Below are 22,608 nucleotides of genomic sequence, written 5' to 3'. Positions count from 1 at the left end.
ATAATTTATTGATGTTAAATAATTGTTATATGTTTTTATAGTATTTAATAAAATTAAACCATTTATTTTTAGGAGACTTAATTTTATTTTTAATTTTAAAACCTAATAAATGCTAGTGTATAAAAATATTAATGTTAAAATCATAGAATCATCAATATATACTTGAATATTTACTAGAGAAACATAATTAAGTTTTTCTTTATTTTGAGAATTTGTGATGAGATTACTTAGAGCCATTTTTATAGGTAAATCAGCACAATACATTTTGATAAAAATAATATTTATAAAATAAAATTATAAGGTTTTGTATTTAAACTTTTTTAGTTACATTTTAAATTCAAGATAGTTATATCACAACATCAAAATTTTTTACCAAATCTTTTTGATTATCTCATGAAAATATTTAAGTTAATTTATTGCTATTTTAAGTGCAAGTATGAGCAAAGTTTAAGACAAGCAAGGACAAATTGTTTTGAATCTTTCCAAATAATTAGATTTTTTTAACCTTCCCCCAATTATAAACAACATTTCTACTCATACACCATAACTACTTAAACTTTCATAAAAAAATTTTTTTTGACAGCAAATAAATTTTAATATGAACTATATAAAATACAAATATAATTATTAACAAGTAATACAAATAAAATACAAACAAAAATATTTGTAAAATTATAATAATTTTATGATTTTTGAAGATTTCTGTACATTATGAGAATATTTCTATGTATTCTTTAATTATTCTTTATAAGCTTTAAGAGAAATAAGGTTCTGATAATTTTATTTTTTAATTTTCTAAAAAAATACTGTTGGATCAATTGAACTGTTGTATGATTTATTAAAAATACGTTCAATGATATTATTTAGCTGAAAATAATTATTGTCATAAATCCATGACTAAATAAAAATATGATTATACATATACAATATATTTATAGTTTTTTTTATTATATTACAAAAATCTTATATGTTAAAGAAAAAAAAATTCAATAATTCTTGAACTTTTGTGTCATAAACATGTATAAATTATCTATGAAATAAATATAAAATTTTCTTAACAAACAATATTTTGTTTTAAACAATAAGCGTTAACTAAAAAATACATTATTAAGTGTAGTTTTATTAATCTTTTGCTTTAATTCAATTAGTTCTTTCAATAAATGCTGGACATTTTCATCTTTTTTATGCTTGTCAATAATAACAGGTTTTACACTAAATATGAAATATAAACATGTTTGTTAATTGTATTAAAATAATACTAATTAATAGCAAGGCTTAAAATTTTTTTTCTTTCAAAATTTTTTATTTTATTTATTATAAATTTAATGTAAATGATTAAAGCATGGGATTCAATGTAATAACATGTTTTAATGAATATATCCACAACTATGAGATTAATATTATGTCAATAATTCACAGTACAAAGAACCTGCATAAAAAAAATTTTTTTTGCATATAATTGCATATTTTAATTTTAAGAGGATATATTCATATAATATCATATTTTTGCAAATTTGATTAATTAAAAATATATGTATTGAAATATTTTCAAGAATTAAAAACAATATTTACATTTTTACTAGTAATATCTGATAATTTTAATAAACTTTTAATTCCTTGTGATACATACAATTGAATTAATCAAAGGAAAATTTAATTGTTGCTTAACGAATAGTAAACGATCCTACATAAAAAATGTATAATCATTACTTTGATGTCTTGTTTAAAATATGGTTATTGTGTTCAGTTCTATATAATTGTGTACGACAATGATTCAATTCTCTAACAGCTTTGGACCAACATTCTTTATAAAACATCTGTGATTTATGAGCTTCTCCATACTGTTTTTCTAAATCTATCTATAAATAAAATTAAAAATGATTCAAATAAAACTACCTATTTCACAATAAAAAAAAAAATGGCGTGTGTTACGATTACACACGGATAAAGTGAAAATTCTTTCATAGACATTCAAATAATAGAATATTAAGTTTTAGTTCTTCAGCTTAAATGACCATATGCTATAACTTTTTGAAATATGTATGGATCAATACAATTTTTTCATGAGAACTAGTATTTATATACATCCTTTATTCGACATACTTTTTTTTTAAATAATACCATTTATATTTATTATATATATATATATATATATTACACTTATAAATCATAACTTGTAATCAGAATATAAACAAGAAAATAGGAGATTGTGTAGCTTTTGGAATAATCCATCAATTTTTTAAAAGTAAACACTATCTACAGATTTGTGTCGAAGTGTTTTTAATCACTGTCAGATACTTGACCCAACTATGCCACATCCCCACTGTGCTGAGTTTTATTTTTTGGATCCTCTATAAAGAAGTTTCACTTCAAAAAATTTGTTTATTTTGTTTTTAGATATATAGTATTATACTAATATTAAATTGAAACTTACTAAAGCATTTTTTAATTGCAATATTTCAATACTGAATTTGGATTGAATTTCATCATTTGATTTTTCAGCATGCTTAGTTTCTAATGTAGTAGTATTAAGTTCTGCATTATTAAGCAACAAAGATGATTGTAAATTGTGAATTATGTCATTTAAATTATTTTTATAACTATCCAACTGAAAAAGTAACATTAATTAAATTGATATTAGTGTTATTTTAATCTAATATACATTATTTAAATAAAATAATATTATATATTTTATTTAGATTGTATTAAAAATTGTTTACAAGGAGCTCTAATCTTAATTGATATTCCAGGCAACAATTTTCTTTTCTTTGTATCAGCTATTTTGTGTACATTTTTTAAATATAATTTTTATTAAAGTATTGATCTAATTTGTAATTTTGTTAGTATTTATGGGTTTGCTTTCTTTAATGGACAGTGCAAATATTTCACTCTCTCAAAAACCCTAGGGTAAAATTATAGAATTTATTTTTAAATTATTATTTATAATTTATTCAATTATAAGATACTATTAGAAATATTAGTCAGACTTTTTTAAAACAATTTTCATAACTCGTCTATCTTTTTAATAACTTATTATTAGATTTTTATATAGATTAATTATTATTTAAATACAATTTATAAAAATAAATAGTATAAAAATTGTAAATTAAAAAAATGTTTTTTGTTTAATAGTACAAAATTAGATTAATATTTGTGTTATTAACATATTTGATTTTTTTTTTAATATAATCTTTTAGTCATAATAAGTTCAATTCTAAAATTTAAATTCAATTAAATTAATATTGAATAATCTGTGTTTTTAACGTTCTGACTATTTTTAACACTTTTTACATTAAAATAGCCATAAAAATGGTAAGGTTATAAAAAGAAATTGTTTTAATCTAAATATAGCATAAAAAATAAACTATGAAAATTTAAAAAAAAAATGAGGTGATCGTGCAATCACTTCTGGATGATTAAATATAGATTAAATAAAATATATTAAAGGAAATAACTAAAAAAAAAAAATACTTCTAATTCTCTAGAAGCTATTTGAGCCTCTTTTTCTTTTAGTGTAACTACTAATTTATCAACACTTTTGGTACATTCTTTAAATTGATTAATTTGAAAAGCAAGTTCATTTTCAAAATGTTTTTTTTCTTCTACACAATTACACTTTAACTTCTTTACTAAATGTTCTTCTAATATTTTTATCTAGTCATAAAAAAAAAATGTATGTTTATTCATAAAACCAATAATAAAAATTGTTAAATTATCATTCACCTTCTCATCAAATAGAGCTATTTGTTTATTCATCCAATTCTCCAATTCTTTAATGTTCCTCTCCTGGGCAGCACTACATTCTGATTCACTAAAATTTATGCTCCATTATGTATAACACTATTAATTAAAAGCAGGAAATATACATTACTTTTTTAGTATTATTTCTGGTTGTTCTAATATTTGAGTCTCATTAAAAATTAAAGCAGCATTATTGTTGAAGGTTAGATCTTCTGTAATTAAAGAATTATAAATTTATTTACATATTTAATTAGTAAAAATATGCATTTTAAACATATTATTATTAATATATTATTGAATTAACCTTCATGATGTACTCTTTCACCAGAATTATTTTCAATATTGAAATTTAAACTTTTTTTTAATTTGAGTTCAGTAATTTTTGGATTGTTATCTTCGATTCGTAAAGATAATGTCATCTCATATTTACCATTTTTAGTACCCATTAACTTGTAAATATTATTTTCTATCTGAAATATAATAAATGTACCAAGTAGGAAAAAAAAAAAATTATGTTTAAGTATTACTTTGCAACTAGACGATGTTTGTATAATTTGAGCCCCTTTAATTTTTAATAACAGATATCCAAGTTTTTCAAAATTATCAGGATCATTAAAAGGCAGTTGAAAACATTCAATTTTAATTGATTCATTATACATTCGTAACCTTGAACAACCAGACATATTTGAAATAATACTCTTTTATTTCTCATATAGCTATTATATACTTTATATAGATACTTACTTTTTAAATTCAAATTTATCTATAAACCATCTTAAATTGATATTCACCTTTATATTGTTATCATTTACAACTATCATTGGCGTTTGTAATTTTAATCCTTTTAAAGTAGCATTTATTATAATTGATCCTTTAATTAAACCAAAACCATTAGCTAAAAGAAAAATACTTGATTATACAAGAAAATGTTTCATTTATGACTTTTTCAAAAAGTATTTTTTTAAAAATTTTCAAATTATGTTCATGGAGTTTGATATAACTATAGCATTCATTTTCAATAATCTGTAAGATAATTTATTAACATTCAGAAATAGTATTAGATGATTTTTAGTTTTAAAAATCCTCATATATATATATTTCATACTGTTACCATTCTTTAAAGCTGTTTCCAACAATTAGATAGTAGAAAAATAATTTGTTTTATTATTTAATAATACATAAATAATAATTTGATTGATTTTAGGATAAAAAAGGTTATAAGCTATTTCAAATTGATTGTATAATATACAATGATTGTTTTATTAATAACTAAAATATAATAAGTCATACCAGATAATATATTTAACACAACAATTTTGTGTAATGAATTACTTTCTTCTGTCTGAATTGTCATAATTAAAAGTAGTTTTTTTTATTTGCAGCTCGAAAGTAATTATTAAAACAAATTTAAGTTGATAATGTTAAGTTAAAACCTATAATAATAAAATATGAATGGTCAATATTAATAAACTCAATAAAAAAATCTCTATTATTATTATTCATTTATTACAGTTCAAATTAACTTAGGAATGAAATCCCACGGACAATGATTAATTAAGGAACTCAACTGTAATAATATATTTTGTGAAAAAATTATTCAAATTAACGTATTATTTTATTATCCATAATAGTTTATTTATTATCACTTTTATTAATGTGTATGAAGTTAGCAATTCCTTTCTAGCAATTTCTAATCAGACATAGTTAGAATATATACCGCTAGAGGGCGCAAACTGTTAAATGAATTTTATATTATATTCTAATTTTAACAAAAAGTATTTCCTGGAGAAGACTCCAGGAAATAATTATACACCAATTAAAGCTTATAAAATTTCCTATCCAAAAACATTAATCAAAACTGGTATTNTAGTAAGTTAATCTTTGATATAAATATATTAAACAATATAACTTTATTTAATTTTACAAAAAATAAATTATTAAAATAATATAAGATTGTGATTTTTAACTAAAAAGGAATATTTTTCTTTCAAAATATTTTTACAGTATCTAAGTCAGGTAATACAATAATTGCTTTAGAAAACATTGAAGTTGTTTTAGAAAAAACATGGGAATTTTTACATACTGGGTCATGGGCTGATGTGTCTGATGACATGCGAAAACTATATTCACATGCAAGTTTATTTAAGGTTTGATAGAAATTTATTAATCAATTGATAAAATTATGATGTAACACAATAATTATTTTATTACTATTATTTTTTTTAGACCAAATTATTGCTAAACTGTTCTCAAAATGAAGATTCTATCAAAAAAGCTATCAAAGCTGTTGATATGGGTTTGTTAATGGGAAATTCATTTAGGGATGAACTAACCGAGGCTGCAACATTTTTATGTAAAATTCTACAGCCTAATACAAATTTCATAAGTAAATTATTCATTGCCAATTTAAATTTTAGAACATCATAATGTAAATATTATTTGCATTTCTCTATAGTTTAAATTTATTATACATTATTATTTAGAGGATCAAATAGAAATTCCTAAACACTTAAATGATGAATGTATTCTTGGTCACTTTGATAAAATAATGTCAATATCTACTTCCGAGCAACCCTCTTTAGAAACTTTTTATAGAGATTATTTAAAGCTTAAAATACCTGTAAAAATAACTGGTAAGATTTTTTATCAACTTGAAAATATTTTTTTATTGTGATATAATTTTATACAGGTGCTATGTCACATTGGCCTGCTATGAAAAAATGGAAAGATTTAAATTATATAATAAAAACTGCGGGATGTAGGACTGTACCAGTTGAAATTGGCTCATCTTATGCTGATGAAGATTGGAGTCAAACTTTAATAACAATAGAAGAATTTATAAAAGACAAAGTGATTAATCCAAATGAAAAAACAACTTATCTTGCACAACATCAACTTTTTAATCAAGTAAATTGTTTGAGTAGCTATTAAGGAAAACATTTTTATACAACTTTTTTATTTTAGATTCCTGAATTAAAAGAAGATATTAAGGTACCTGATTACTGTTATTTATCTGAAGCTGATGACAATGAACCAGACATTAATGCTTGGTTTGGACCAAAAGGAACTATTTCTCCAACTCATTATGACCCAAAAAATAATTTTTTGGCTCAAGTAGTTATATATAAATATAAATAAGTTAATTAGTAACTAATAATTGTGATAATATGTGGTAATATAGGTGGTAGGTTTTAAAGATATATTTTTGTTTGATCCTAAATGGACTGATTGTTTATATCCATATGAAGAAAAACTCCTTAAGAATACTGCCCAAGTTGATCCATCAAAACCAGATTTAAATACATATCCAAAATTTACTGAAGTTGAAGCTATACATTGCATATTGAGCGAAGGTAATTTCAAAATAATACATAGTGGGCCAGAATTTAAAAATGAAAAATAATGATCATTACATGGTTGAATGTTATATGCAGATATATTGAGTTATTAATAAAATTTGAATCTTGGTTAAAACTATTTTTATGTTGAAAAAATTATTAAACATAGAAGTTAAAATTTGTCAATGTATGATTAAAATAAAGAGCTTTTATATACATTATTTTTCTTTCTAACATTACATAGTTTCTGTTTTTAAAATACTAATATATGGTGAATCATTTAAAAGGTTTAAAAATGAACATTTAAAATTAATTTTTTGTATCACCTCAACTATCATAAAACCAAAAAATAGTGCCAATTTTTTATTAAAATACTTCAGAAATATAACATTATTGTTTTAAACATCATTTTCTATTAAAATTTGGTGTCTTATGAATAATTTTGTCCTGTTTTCTAAATTCTGGACCTACTATGAAATGTGGTAAAATTACATTAAATTTATAAGATATTAAATATTAAAGGTGAAATGTTATTCATACCAGCAGGATGGTGGCATAGAGTAGAATCTAAATCAATTAGTTTTTCTGTCAGCTTTTGGTGGATGTGAAATATTTTTTTATTTATATTATAAAGTAAATAGTTTAACTAAATTTACTATTGAGACAATTTTTATTTGATTAATTTGTAATTTTTTTTTTTTGAAAAATTGTTTTAATAAACAAACAATATGTATAGTTTTTATTATTGCTAAAAATTTTATTGTTTTTATTTAATTTTAAATAATTTTAACTTTACTTTTTGGTATTAATCATCGTTAATATATTTATATTATTTTGCCAATTGTAAAAACATTTTTTGTGGCTTTGTTTAAGGAGACTATGTAACTTAAATTTCAAGAAATTTGTTTATTAACTACTTAAAAATTCCTCTTGTAATATACTTGGCAGGGCCATATTTATAATTTTGACGCCCTCGTGCATATAATTTATGTCTCTCTCTTAATTAACACTATTAATACTACACTAAATATTTCATCAATGTTTGAGATTTATATTATTTTCAATATATTTAATGTTTGTAATGTGTAATCAATTCATCATCACCACCATAGCCTCTATCCCAACTATTTAGGGTCGGGGATTATCGATGAGACAAAATTTTATACTGGCTGTCAACCTGTCATAATCTCATTATGACTGAGGGAAGTAACATAGGGGCAAGATGTGTGTCACTGTTAAAGTTCCTGTTATAGACATCACGTAAATAGAATTATGATAATTATTATTACTAATATTCTACTCAAAACAATTATATATATGAAAAATTTACAAATAAATATCATATGTAAATTAAAGTTCCAAAAGTACAATAATCAAACATTAACAATAAGATATATTTAATAATTTTAGCTCTGTGTATACTGGAGAAGTTTTTAAATAGTTTATTCTATATATTTAATGATTTAATGTCTGGAGACTGTTGTTGGCTGTTATCGCTATTGGATTTATTGCACAGGTAATTCATTTTTGTTTGAAATTTCAATATTTATTACTCATTTAATTTTTATATATTCACACTTATGAACGTCTTTGCGGTGTTTTATTGTGATTATTTTTTAAATAAAATGTATAATTGACAATTTAACAGCAATCAAAGTGTTAATATATATTTTTAATTGGTGATTGTATAATGGTAATAACAGTGTTAATTGATTTCATTTTGTTATTTTCAGTCAGTGCATCTGTTGTGCATGGATAACTGTGCTGGAGATTTTCGGCGGTCATCGCTATTAAATTTATTGCACAGGTAATTCATTTTCATATGTTAAATATTAATTCATTGTTATTTACTTTTCTTAAAATAAAGTTCATTTCTTTACGTTTTAATTAATTTATTTTGCATACATTAATCATTAGGTTCATTTGTATTTCATTTATTGGTTGTCATGTGATGCAATATGTTCTACATCAGTATACATTTTATATAAATATATTTTTTTTTTTTTGCGTGTACTTTATTTATATTTGTGGTTCCCTTTATGATTATTTCTTATTGAAATGTTTTCTTGACAATTTCACAGCAATTGTAAATATAATATAATTTTTAAATTGTAGATATCATTATGGTAATGGATTTATTACACAGGTAATTCATTTTTATTTGTTAAATAAAATTAATTGGATAGTCAGTATTTTATCTATTGGTGACTGCAATGTCTAATGTATGTTGAATAAATTCATAAAATTTTAATTTTTGTGTGCATATTTATTTACACTAATGAACATCTGTGGTGTTCTATTCTAATTGTGTATTATTATATGTACAATTTTACAGTAATACAAAAATTATGCAATAATTAAATATTTATTTTTTTAAGATTGCATAATAGTAATGACTATAATAATTGATATGATTTGTAATTATATTTATCAGATTATGCGTGGCCTGGGATACTATAACATTTTCACTTCTTTTGTACTTACAACGTATTGAACATTCTGCGCTGTCGATTTTTATTTAGCCAATGGCCCCCCTCACTAAACAGGTGCCATATGAGTTTTCTTATGCCACTTGGAATTTTTTTTTTATTTATGTGCATATTTATGCATCAAAATAAATAAATTAAAATGAATTAAATTTTTTACTACATTATTATGTTATTAATTAAACTAATTATTTCATGTAGATACAAACGTTAAGATTATCCCTTAAATATGTCATTATTTAATTGACATTTTATTACCCCAATACACACTTGACACCCATTACACTAACCACTGTAATTAAGTATTCATATCAAAATAAATAAAAAACACGTTTTTAATTGTAACTATACATTTTATTTATTTATATATTGTCTCATTAGATTCAGAAAAACACTATTTACTGTACATTTTATTAGTTTTAAACAGAAAATTTATTCTATATTATTTTGTTAGATAATTTAATTTTTTGGAAAATCGATATTATTTGTTCTGCTTTTAATTATGTTACACTCATGTATTTCAAACTTTACTGCTGCGTATCGGTCGCTCATAAAGCAGAACTCTCCGGTTTACGGATTGGAAGAGAAGGCCGTTGTCATATGCTGCAATAATTGCCCGACCTTTTCCTCTGCATTTTTGTACATTACGTCTAAAAAAAAAAGAATTTCAACCCAAAGATGCAAATTGTATTTTTCGGTATAATTACTTGAACAATCACGTAATAAATGGGACGTACTTTTGTATTTCGAGCACACTGCAAAAATTCATATTATAAGTCATTAATATATAGGATATAAGTGCGTAATTTAAAATATAAATTAATAAGTACACATACATTGCGCCTCTTTAGCATGTAGGATGTTTTACATATATATATGTTTCATTGTTTTGGTACGTACACACAATCAAACGATAATCGAAAAATTGATACAATTTATACTTGGTTTGAACTGTGATATAGTATTTAAAGGTTTTTCGAGGCGGGAATTCTTTGTCACTTCCAGGTCGGACTTTGGACTTCGTTACTTTATAATCTCCGAGAGTTAGTATTTGATCTAAGTTCGAACAAACCTTGCCGTCGATTTTTGATAACATAATTTGTGGTGCGAATAAAAAGGGCTATTTACTTATTTTACTGTACTTTCAGGCCCTAAATACTCTTCGGGGTCTTTTTTCGCTTTTATAGAAATCATTTTCATTTTTTATGTTTTTCGTAAAACGCGAATGCCTAACCGCAAATTAATTTGTTTACGTGTGACGCAAAATTCGCGGTAAAAAGAACTCTGGAGTATTTTGTCTCACGCCAAGTTGAACTTTGAACTGTGCAACATTTTATCGTCCGTTTCTAGGACCACGACCCGATTTCCGTCCTCCTACCGATATTATTTGTATCGCCATGTTATCACTTCAATCCGTTATTTATAATCAATTCACAAGCCCAATTTTCATTTGATCAAAAAGATCAATTTTCATTCATACAATTAAACATATATATTAAAAAAAAAACCTCGAAAATACTTAAAAAAGTATACTTTTTTTTTCTTTACATTAATTAATTTCACACCATGGTTCACGCATGCTATTTGTGCAGAGCAACTGTGTCCGAAGATATCAGTCTACACAATACGTAGTTCAATCCTTATATTATTAAATACCCATAACGTTTAAATTAACGGTGTACTTTTATTGTTTATACGTGTGTATTTACTTATGGAATTATTAAAATGTATCAATAATGCGTTCCCAGATTTCAAAGCGATGTCCAAAGAGCTTACAGGAGGTTGGCGTTCGTTGCGACTTATGGTTACGATCCGACGTAACTATGGCAACTTGATAACTGTTACAAACTATTTTTGTTATTTTCAAAATAACAGTTACTATTATTTTCTCAAATAATGTTATCTTTGTAAAATTCTTACTTAAAGTGATATAACTATTTTTACATGTTAAAAGACTGCTAATAAAATAAATATTTAGTCTATAAATGAATAACACATTAAATATTTATAAGCAATTCAAATGTACACATAGAATTACTCATAATAATTTAATTTAAGGTTTGTTATAAGTAATGATTCTTTGGAAATTGAATTTTAACGAAATATAAAAAATTATGTATAATAAAGCGATTTTTAATTTTTTTGATAAATGTGAAATGGCGTTTATTTTACGATTCCTATATACGTTTGTATAAACAAATGTGTGTTGTGTATATATGCATTCGTTTATGTGTATTATTTCTTGGTAAAATCTTTCACAAATTACCAAATATGAATTTATATTTGTTTCATTGTGCATTACAACATAGCACTGAAAGTTATAATTTTTAACTATTGTGTTGTAATCAGTATGCTTAAATATTTAAACTTTACCACGTTTTGTGAAACACGCGTTTCACAAAATATTTTTAAAGTCAAATTTTTTTCATTTTTTGTAAGACTCAATTTTATCCTATGAAATTTAACGTATGTAGAGATTATTAATTACGCGCTTAACAATTTAGAATTTCTTATCACGTATGAGTTAAAAATCCAAAAATATTCTAATGTAATACCCTATACTACGTGTAAATAAATTCAAGACCGGCAAACTTTAAACTCATACTCGAATTTTTCATGATGACCTATATTTTTTAAATAATTAATTTTTCTGAGAAAGAATATCTGATTTTTTTTGATTATTAAAAAATCAGCTACTAAAAGAACGGTTGATCCGTCCTGCCGGCCTCGAATACAATGTATGCTGCTGACTCATACTCGTGACAAGTATGTTTTCTAATGTTACAAAAAAAAACTCCATGCAAATGTCTGACAGGTTTCCGATCATTAGATTTTTTTATTTTTATTTACGTGTAAAAATCATAAAGTTTAACTGGTTTTGATCTTTCTTGAAGGTGAGAGTAATCAGTTACCGCAACTCGATAGGAAATAAGTCATGTTATAAATGTTACTACGGACCGACCACATATTGATAGTCAAAAATTAATTTTTTTGCATAAAAACCGTTTAGTGTGGGACAACTTTTATCTAGTTGTATTGCCACCAAAAATTTCGATTTTTTAGATATAATTTTCTCCTTTATAATTTAGTAAAAATTTTGGTACACTACCATTAATACAGATCAAATAAAGTTGTCATGCGAAAAACATGTTTAAAATCTTTTATTTTCTGTATTACGTCATCTTAAATAAAAATTTAGACTAATTGTATATGACATTGCATTTTTTTTATTCTTTTTTTCCTTGGCGTATATTTACATTTTCAATGTGTTTTTTAAAGCATGCCAGGTTTGTTTAGAACCTAATTATTATTATTATTATTATGTTTTATGTAGTTTGAATAAATAATATAATTGTTATTACATATAATAATTTAATCGTTTGATTAATCATTAATTCGATATTTGACATACTTATAAAAAATTAAAATTATTAAAGATTTTAAGGAGGGCAATTTTTAGTTTTTAGTTTTAGTTATTAGTGACGTGGATATAATGCCCATACTCTCAGTGCTATTAGTCCATTGTGCAAACCTCATACCGTGTTGTCTCGATTCAGTTCCATTTTTGAAGAGGGCAGTTTTCATTTTAGATATGTCGTCGGTTAATAGCAAGAATTGAGTTCCAAGTTCATTAACCATAAGTTTTTAAAACAAAAAAATACTTAAGAAAATTTTTTTTAGTACAATAAAATGATAATAAAAATTTTGAAGATTTTATTTAATACAATTATTTGTTAAATATTACAATTGCTTATAAAATGGCCAAAAAAATGATCTTGGGCTAGCTTTAAAATATAACAAGTAGACTAAATATTATAAAACAAATTGAAATTTGACATTCTCCATTTATAAATAAAGCAATACTATACCTTAATGATACTTTTTTCGAATTTGTCGTTCTACTTGACTTTAATATTCATTTTCTCTAATACCTACCTGTCCATGGAATTCTAAATAATCAATACATTTGCTACCAATTTGTTGTGTAGTTTTCAGTTTATTTATCTAATATATTTGTGACCAGATATAATCATATAAGTTAGAAATGTATGTTTCCATCTAAAAAAATTAAAATAGGTACTCTTACATGGACAATAGAACAAACTTAAAAATATTTAACCACTTATAAATTGAAGGATCAATAGTATTCTACAAAGCCAAAAAAAATATTTCCAATATTATTAATACTTTAGGAGAAATTAAGTGTCAATGATAAATCAATTACTTTGTAAAATTAATTAGATTATATATAAATATTCAGTAATATTTCACGCAACTTTTATATAACAGTTTTATATATTTATTAAGTTCACAATTTTGAAAAAAATTATTTATAAAATTTATTTATAATAAAAATTTATCGCAGTCAATGGCAGTTCGTGGGTGCTAATGGTGGGGATGCGACTTTAAATATAATACCGCTAGTCATCAAAATTTGTCAAATTAGATATTGTAAAATAAAACACAATACACAATATCCGCTTATACTGAGGGAAACAACTTTAATGGTCGCACACGACAATTGTATTGTAACCATTTTACTATTTAAAAATATGCATTTTAAATAAAAAATATTTTTTTAAATGTAGAATTAAGAATATACAATTAATTTTATTCTTTTCATTAATTTTAGTAGGAGTGAGATTGTCCCGTCATTCAAACCACGAGCCGTTACTAATTGCAGTGCATAATCAATCAAATTATTATAAATTACTATATATATATTTAGCCTCAAATAAAATGTAAAAAGTAAATTTAAAACTTCCATCAAACATAACAACAATTTCTACTAAAAATAGAACAAAAAAAAACTATAAAGTAATAAAAGTAGTGCTTGAATAGTGTGTAGCAAATATTAATAAAACCAATGATATATTGAATAATATATATTTTATTACCGAACATTTACTAAGCTGACTTAATAAATAAGATACATTGTATAAATGCAATTTATTTACAGTACTAATAGGCAATAAATAACAAATTAAAAAATAACTCAACCGGACGGTCTATTAATAGCAATAATTTTAGCACATTTGAGCGACAATTCAAACAATCGTTTTCAGCAGATGGAACAGATATTTTAAAAACGATGACAAATTCAAATTCAAAGTTAATAAGCAAACTGGCAACGTGTTGAATTCATAAGCTTTAAAAATTATTTCAATGGTCTGTCCTTTGTAATTATACAGACCTATCGAAACGACGTTGTCAGATTGATGAGTACAAAGTCACGTTCTCTCACACAATATATTTATTATACTATACATTAATGACATTTTAATTTTGTTCATCTGAATTTGTCGCTCTTATTAAATGTCTCGATGATTTCACTACTCATTTTCTCAAATATCTGTCCAGGGAGTTAATAATATCGAATTAATTAAATAATCAACAAATTTGTCGCGTAGTTTTATTGATTTAATATATTTATGACTATTCTTATCATTAGACGTTTCACGGTCGAAAATTTCATCTGCATAAATATAAAAATACTAATAATTTCCGAAATACCAGTACAATAGTTATTATCGACTTGTCATTTTTTTTCTATTACACCATTTTATATATTATAATCAAGTTAAAAATTTATGTTACCATTTAAAACTATTAAGTTGGTATTATTAAGAGGACGCCATACGGGCAAACGAAACAATGATATGACCGAGAGAATGCGCTTTTAGATGTTTTACAACCGAACTCTTCAATCACCCCCTGTCCATCAATCCATATACCATGCGCACACCTGTACGACCGCCTAATATTATTTTGGAGCAGCACATCATTCTACTATTGACAGTTATGCTATGCGTTACATATTATTTTCATTGATAAAGGCGATAAAGCTCTCATCATATGAAACAAAATGAATATGTAATTATAATAAAATATCATAAGATTATAATATAATATTATTTCAAATGCTACCGCTTATTAAACATTAAAGTGTTGCGAGTATCACATTTGTAGTCAATAATTTATTCACAACTATGAAAAAATTAATTGTATAGATAATTTTATATAATTTATTGTTACATGAAATCTATAATAATAATATCTAGTAATATGTATGTAGTTAGTACTTAGTTAAGTTTAAAACATTGTATATAATTAAAATTGTTGGGGAACTAATTATTAAAATTTTTACTGGTTGTAAATCGATTCTTTTCGACCGAAAATAGAAAATAAAAGTTTTTTTATATCTTTTAATGCATTGTTACTATCCATGACACAATCACCTTTAATTTACAGTCATCTGTTAGTTTTTAGTGCAGTGCGGTTTTGCCTTGCAAATAATCGGTAGAGTCGAGGGAAAAAGAAGAAAAAAATTAATTAAACAAATTTTTAATTATTTTATATATTTTTAGCTTCGATGCGAAGCTGAGAAGGTATTAATTTTANTTTTAATTATTTTATATATTTTTAGCTTCGATGCGAAGCTGAAAAGGTATTAATTTTATCATGATGTGTTTATTTTATTTATTTTTATTTTTTGTGTGTCTGTCACTACTTTTTCTCAGCTCTCCAATCACAAATCTCCAAAAAAATTGCAATTTTAAAAATCGGTAAATTTTGTCATTTTTTTTCACTTTTTTTTTCTTAAAAATTCCATAACTTTTTTAAAAATCAACAAATCAACATAATTTTTTTTTATACTAAAACCTTAGATATTTCCCTTATATTTGATATCATTTTTTTGGAAATTTAACACTTAACCTGCTCACTGGGGGGGATTTAAAATATCAACTTTTTTACAAAAACTAACTTTTTCAACTTAATTTTTGAAAATGTTCCGGAAATACTGCGTCCTTTAAACATATATCAAATTAAAGCTTATTTTATGTACTTATAATGTATTTAGAAAAAAAAAATTTGTGCCGACACTTTATCTTCTGCATGCAAACGGAAGGCGTAGTTAAAAAAACGCTATTTTTGTGTTAAAATTTTCGATTTTAAATTTTCAACTTAAAAATGCTATAACTTTTCGAAAAATGTAAGTATCAGCACAATTTTTTTTTTCTAAATACATTATAAGTACATCTTTCATTTGACATACTTTTTATTAAAATTGGTCAATTTCCCCTTATATAGGGGGCGTTCAAAACTTGAAACATTGTAATCAATGATTAAAAGTTATTAGGAAATGATTACCATTATTTCATTTTCAGTTATTTATTACGATAAAAATTTAAAAAAATCGAATTTTTCTGATACATGTACTATAAATAGTAGTTATAATTTCTGATTGCATATTAATCTTAAAAATTTCATTTTTCTATTTAATAATGTCAATTTCAAACTTGCAAGTTGAACTATAAGTTATGGTAACAAATTCATTTTTTTTTTTATTAAAACTTTCACTTTAAAGGACAAAAAAAAGTAGGTTCAAAATGATTACTTTTAACATATTAAAAATCAAAATCAATAATAATATGAAAACAATTAATTTAAAAAATTATATAATTTATAATTAAAAGAATTACTAATCTGGGTATAATTAAGGAAATAGAAGTTGATGTTGCTTTTGTAATTATCCATCAATTTCTTAGAATTAAACACTATCTACAGATTTGAATCGAAGCGTTTCTTATGATAGTGATTTTAATTAGTGAATTTAGTCACTTTTTTTTTTTTGTTCTTTTATATCCGATTTCAGTAATCTCTTTGGGAACTGTGGAAGCAAGAAATAAGAGTGTAAATTCATATTTGATTAGTATAAAATTTGTGAAAGATATTACCAAAAAATAATACACATAAACGAATTAGATACCGATTATCAAACAAACGGATATAGAAATCATAAAATAAATACTATTTCACATTTATCAAAAATCCCTTTATCATATATCATTTTTTTACCATTCCATTCCATTCAAATTCAAATTTCGAAAGAATCATTATTTTTAACTAACCTTAAATTAATCTAGGCGTGAAAAATCTGGTATGTGCAAAAAATGTAAATTAAAAATGTTTATCTGTGAATTAAAAAAATACGCAATAGCAGATTTTATTTTAGATTAAAAAATTTGAATACCAAAATGCTCATATAAAATTTAATTTAAGTTTATACTCACTATAATGCAAGTAAACTTGGTGCGTACGCCCACTAATTACATACATAAAATAAAAGTATTATGTAAGGAGTATTCTATGTATCATAAATATATTTGTAGTCAATCAGAAATTTGTAAAATGCTGTTTAATAACTGTTTGATAATAATTATTCGTGTTACAAAATTTTTATAAAACTGATACACGAGTCTTAAAACTCACAAAAAATAGTTTTAAGTGATACAATATACTACGTATAAATAAATTCAGGACTGGTAAACTTTAATTTAATACACAACATTTTTAATGATGACCTTTATTTTTTTGGCAAATAATTAATTTTTGGAGAAAGAATATCTAATTTTAAATTACTAAAAAGACTACTACTACTAAAAAGACGGTTGATCCATCCTGCTGTCCACGAATATAATGTATACTGTGGACTCATATTCGTAACAAGAATGTTTTCTAATGTTACAAAATAAAACTTTACGTAAATTTCTGACAGATTTCCGATCAATAAATATTTTCATTATATTTGCATTATTATTTACGTGTAAAAATGAACACAGTAAAGTTAAAATTTAAGTCTCATCACCCGTCAATAATAACAATTATTTTACAAATTCAGATAAGCGACTGCTAAATGGTGCCCCGGTTCGTCGATAACAAAGTATAAAAATAACTGGTTTTAATCGTTGGCAAGGTAGCAGTTGAAGGATGAGGGTAATCGGTTACCGTCATTCAACAAAAAATTCGTCACGTTATAAATGCCACTAGGGACCGACACATGTCGATAGACAAAAAATTCATTATTTTGCATAAAAACTGTTTTGCACGGGACTACTCTATTTGATCTGTATCGATGCTAGAGTCCCAAATTTTTTACCAAATTATAAAGGAGAAAATTATCTGTGATCTAGTGTTTTTATAATTTTGATAACACAACTCTGAAGCTATTTATTAAACATTTAAAAAACCAAAAAAATAGGAATGTTTAATAGTAAATATAAAGTACTAGAAATTATGTTAACAAAAAAATAAAAACGCTAGATCACAGATAATTTTGTCCTCTATAATTTGGTAAAAATTTTGAAACTCTAACATCAATACAGATCAAATGAAGTAGTCCCCCGCAAAACATGTTTAAACCCGTTTTTCATTCTCTGTATGGCGTCCTCTTAAGATATAAAAGACAGGCTTAAAAAGTTATTGTGTGTTACTGTGAGCATTTCATTGGGAAATAACCCGCTGTAATAAACTCGTGGAGCGCTTTAAATTGTTCCAGGCATTTCGATCCTGTCAACAACTTCAGTGGCAACTCAGTCCGCAGGTTACTCATTCGCACTGCTGGGCCCATCATAAGCTCCTAAACATATTTCGTTACTCTCGATTATCTTCTTTCATGATTGTGTTCAGGTAATTGTTGCCAAACCTGAAGCATCACGACCCTCTCAATCGGACGTAAAACAGTTCCATATGGCCTATGTATTAATAAATTAATAAATCTAATTATAATTAGATTTATTGTACAAGTAATTCATTTAAATTCGTTTTTATTTATGTTGTAAAATTAAATTTATCTGCTTTGCTATCAACAATTATTTGATCTTTTAGTATTTTATTTGTTCACCACAAGATAACTGTTACTCGCTGCGTTTTTTTTTTATTCATCTAAGAATGTTTAAATCATTTATGTGTATATGTATAATACGTATGTGTATTGATACTCGATGATATGCGTATGATTTTATAAACTTTTTATCTATTGATAGTTGTACAGCAGCAATGTCAATAATTTTTAGAATGCCGGATTGAGGACCTGTTGGTCAAGAGTGCTGGCTTTTGTTGATAATTTATTACACATTAATTTTGGTTTGTTAAAAAAAATTGATATTTACTTTGTACAATTATTTTTTATTCTTTTGATAGAGTTAAACTTATTACATTTTAATTAATTTACTTTGCATACATTAATCATTAAGTTGGTCAGTAGTTTATTTATTGGTGGCTGCAAGGGCGATAAAGTATGAATAATAAGATAGTGTAATTATTTAAATTATGTATTAACATTCACGATCATTTCTGTGGTTCAGTTGTGATCATTTATTAATCTTGTATATTTAATTATTTACACTCNAATTTCTGTGGTTCAGTTGTGATCACTTATTAATCTTGTATATTTAATTATTTACACTCTTGAATATCGTGCAACAATTAATATATGTATATTTTTATTGATGATTGTGTAACGGCAATGATGTAATCATTTATTAAAATGNATAACGGCAAGATGTAATAATTTATTAAAATGTGTAATTGACAATTATACAGCAAATGAAATAATTAAATATTTTTCATTTTTATGTTTGTATTATGGTAAANGTAACGGCAATGATGTAATCATTTATTAAAATGTGTAATTGACAATTATACAGCAAATGAAATAATTAAATATTTTTCATTTTTATGTTTGTATTATGGTAAAGACGGTATTAATTAATGTGATTTGTAAATTTAAAAACTTGGTAAAGTTACAACATAATCACTTCTGTCGTACCCACGATGTGTTGATAGTACTGCGCTGTTCCACTCTTTGGAATACTTGGTTCGAGTAATTGTGTCATACACGTTTATCCGTCCGAGTCGACGGGGGTCGAAACGAGTGCACCCACAGTACAAACGACATACTGCAACTGATATCACTTTCTCCGAAACTGTCGACGTTCGATATTATCTCTCCCTTTAACGAATCGTTTTCAATTGACGTGTTACTTGATTTAATTAGTTATTGTTCTCCTTAGAACACGTCGATCTCCACCGGAACGTGCTGCCTATTTTGTCCGAGTGATCACTTGCTGATCGGACGCTTTGACCAAATATCTGNACTGCGCTGTTCCACTCTTCGGAATACTTGGTTCGAGTAATTGTGTCATACACGTTTATCCGTCCGAGTCGACGGGGGTCGAAACGAGTGCACCCACCGTACAAACGACATACTGCAGCTGATGTCACTTTCTCCGAAACTGTCGACGTTCGATATCATCTCTCCCTTTAACGAATCGTTTTTAATTGACGTGTTACTTGATTTAATTAGTTATTGTTCTCTTTGGAACACGTCGATCTCCACCGGAACGTGCTGCCTATTTTGTCCGAGTGATCACTTGCTGATCGGACGCTTTGACCAAATATCTGTGATCCGTCCTACCCGAAGAACGTCGAAACGAATGCCCATATTACAATCGCCATGCGACTAAACCGACTGTCCTACCGCCTCCGCTACCGAGTCGAATTTTCGTCCCATCGACTTTGGATTGGCGGCTACTCTATGATATTTCCTTTTTCGAAACGCGACACCCGTTTATTTGAATTTCATGCCGAACCGTCACGTCCTGGCGACGACACGACACACCGATACGACATAGTTGGAAGCGACGTCGTGCCGAAACGGTACCTCCCCCAGGCGACACGCCGTCCATTGCGATTCGCTTTTGCCGCCCCTTTTCTAGATTGTGATGCAAACCCTCGGTTTCCGGAGCGAGACTAGTTTATATTATATATATATATATACTTTATTTTTGTGTGTATTTTTTTACTGGTATTTCAGACCTAACTAGTAACATTTATAACTTTTAATACAATTATCATTCTGTTGAAATTAAAAAAAAAATAATTATTGCCTTCTTAGAGTTCGCTTAAATAATTTTTTATTATTATTTATTGTTCTTTTTCATTTTCCTCGCCTTAATCCCCCAATTTCTTGGGGTCGGTCACTCTTGTATTAAAATTCCACTTGTGTTTTGTATTAAAATGTTTGTAACTCAATTAATACTTGTTATAAAATTGTTATCGATCCAACAACAATTTTTGTAAGAAAAAGGACTAAAAAAGTAGCTGCTTTGAGTTTTAAAAAAAAAATTATTTTTATTTTTTTTCTTAACAGTGATAAATAATAAAAAGTTTATTTTATATATAGTCTAAGAAGGCAATAATATTAAAAAATATATTAAAACAAAATCATAATTGTATCAAAAGTTATATGTGACAATTAGATCTGCAACACTCTGTATATATATGTATATTTTAATACTATATTTTTTTTATTGATTATTGATAAAATTTTTAATTACATCAGTTTCATAGTTGAAACTTTCATTTACATAATGTCACTCTAATTAATATCACGAAATAGATGTGTTTAAATATTTTTAAAATTGCCAGTGCATTTAGTTTGTTTGCAAAAATATTTGACCTTTGATACGCTTTTACTCGCTAAAGTGATGAAAATGATATCTCTGCGATATAATTAGTTGCTTACAATTAGATAAAGAAACATATGTAATACTATAATTACATATAAAAAAATATTCTCCAATTAATTCATAACATATTAATATTATATAAATGCACTAGGGAATGCAAAGTATGCGGGTGAATTTGAACCCTTAAATCTAGGAAATCTTTTTTACTTCCAGGATACTGATTTTTTTTTTACATTTCTACTTAATTGGAAAGGAACTAAAATTGTATGCATGCGCTTGTAACTCTTGATAAAACCAGAGTCGCAAAAGTATAGTTTTGCACGCCTAAAAATTACTCAAATGATAATATTTAATCAGGGGAATAATTTGTTTTAAATAGAATGTGTGGTAATGCTTTAAAATAAAAGGCTTCTTATTAATGTTTTTAATATATAATTTTTTTCAACAACTTTATTTTTGTAAACAATGTAATTAGGAGTTTATTATTATCATAAATACTTTGTGCATCGTTAAAATACGATTGTGTTTATAATTAATTTTATGAAAGCGTGCTATTTTTATTTTCATTATGTTCTCATTGTAAAATATTCCAGATCAATAAAAAATTTGCTTAATTTACCCCAATGTATAAATGCAATTATACATCATCATACGCACTGTATAAAAATATACATGTAAACTTAATAATATAACTAAATATATATCTTAAGTATATATAAACATAAATTA

At 25.2% G+C, this 22,608-nt stretch overlaps 2 protein-coding genes and 1 long non-coding RNA gene across 4 annotated transcripts; 1 reads left to right on the top strand and 2 right to left on the bottom strand.

Annotated features, from left to right (window-relative positions):
• Positions 1–949: 949 nt before the first annotated feature.
• On the bottom strand, positions 950–5,348 carry LOC126901671 (repetitive organellar protein-like). 2 transcript variants are annotated; one of them, XM_050678328.1, is made up of 11 exons: positions 5,252–5,348; positions 5,032–5,174; positions 4,486–4,636; positions 4,269–4,407; positions 4,046–4,211; positions 3,872–3,953; positions 3,724–3,811; positions 3,472–3,654; positions 2,435–2,608; positions 1,711–1,859; positions 951–1,212 (listed from the first exon to the last, which is right to left on the bottom strand). In XM_050678328.1, the coding sequence occupies exons 2-11, from the start codon at positions 5,093–5,095 to the stop codon at positions 1,089–1,091; spliced, it is 1,320 nt and encodes a 439-aa protein (XP_050534285.1). In that variant the 5' UTR covers positions 5,096–5,174; positions 5,252–5,348; the 3' UTR covers positions 951–1,088. The 2 variants fall into 2 exon arrangements, with proteins under 2 accessions (XP_050534284.1, XP_050534285.1); XM_050678327.1 differs by lacking the exon at positions 5,252–5,348 and having other exon boundaries at positions 950–1,212; positions 5,032–5,204.
• Positions 5,349–5,724: 376 nt separating this feature from the next.
• LOC126900348 (bifunctional peptidase and arginyl-hydroxylase JMJD5) lies at positions 5,725–9,081 on the top strand. Its single transcript, XM_050676004.1, has 9 exons — positions 5,725–5,888; positions 5,968–6,127; positions 6,225–6,374; positions 6,431–6,648; positions 6,706–6,855; positions 6,923–7,094; positions 8,490–8,595; positions 8,813–8,886; positions 8,997–9,081. The coding sequence occupies exons 1-8, from the start codon at positions 5,853–5,855 to the stop codon at positions 8,871–8,873; spliced, it is 1,053 nt and encodes a 350-aa protein (XP_050531961.1). The 5' UTR covers positions 5,725–5,852; the 3' UTR covers positions 8,874–8,886; positions 8,997–9,081.
• Positions 9,082–9,775: 694 nt separating this feature from the next.
• On the bottom strand, positions 9,776–11,014 carry LOC126900349 (uncharacterized). Its single transcript, XR_007702836.1, has 3 exons — positions 10,402–11,014; positions 10,273–10,320; positions 9,776–10,215 (listed from the first exon to the last, which is right to left on the bottom strand). It is a non-coding gene; the product is annotated as an uncharacterized LOC126900349 (long non-coding RNA).
• Positions 11,015–22,608: the final 11,594 nt, after the last annotated feature.

Source organism: Daktulosphaira vitifoliae, unplaced genomic scaffold (genome assembly GCF_025091365.1).
Source record: "Daktulosphaira vitifoliae isolate Bord-2020 unplaced genomic scaffold, ASM2509136v1 Scaffold_3, whole genome shotgun sequence".
NCBI classification, from domain to species: Eukaryota; Metazoa; Arthropoda; class Insecta; order Hemiptera; family Phylloxeridae; genus Daktulosphaira; species Daktulosphaira vitifoliae.
This window is presented reverse-complemented; position numbering and strand designations above follow the sequence as displayed.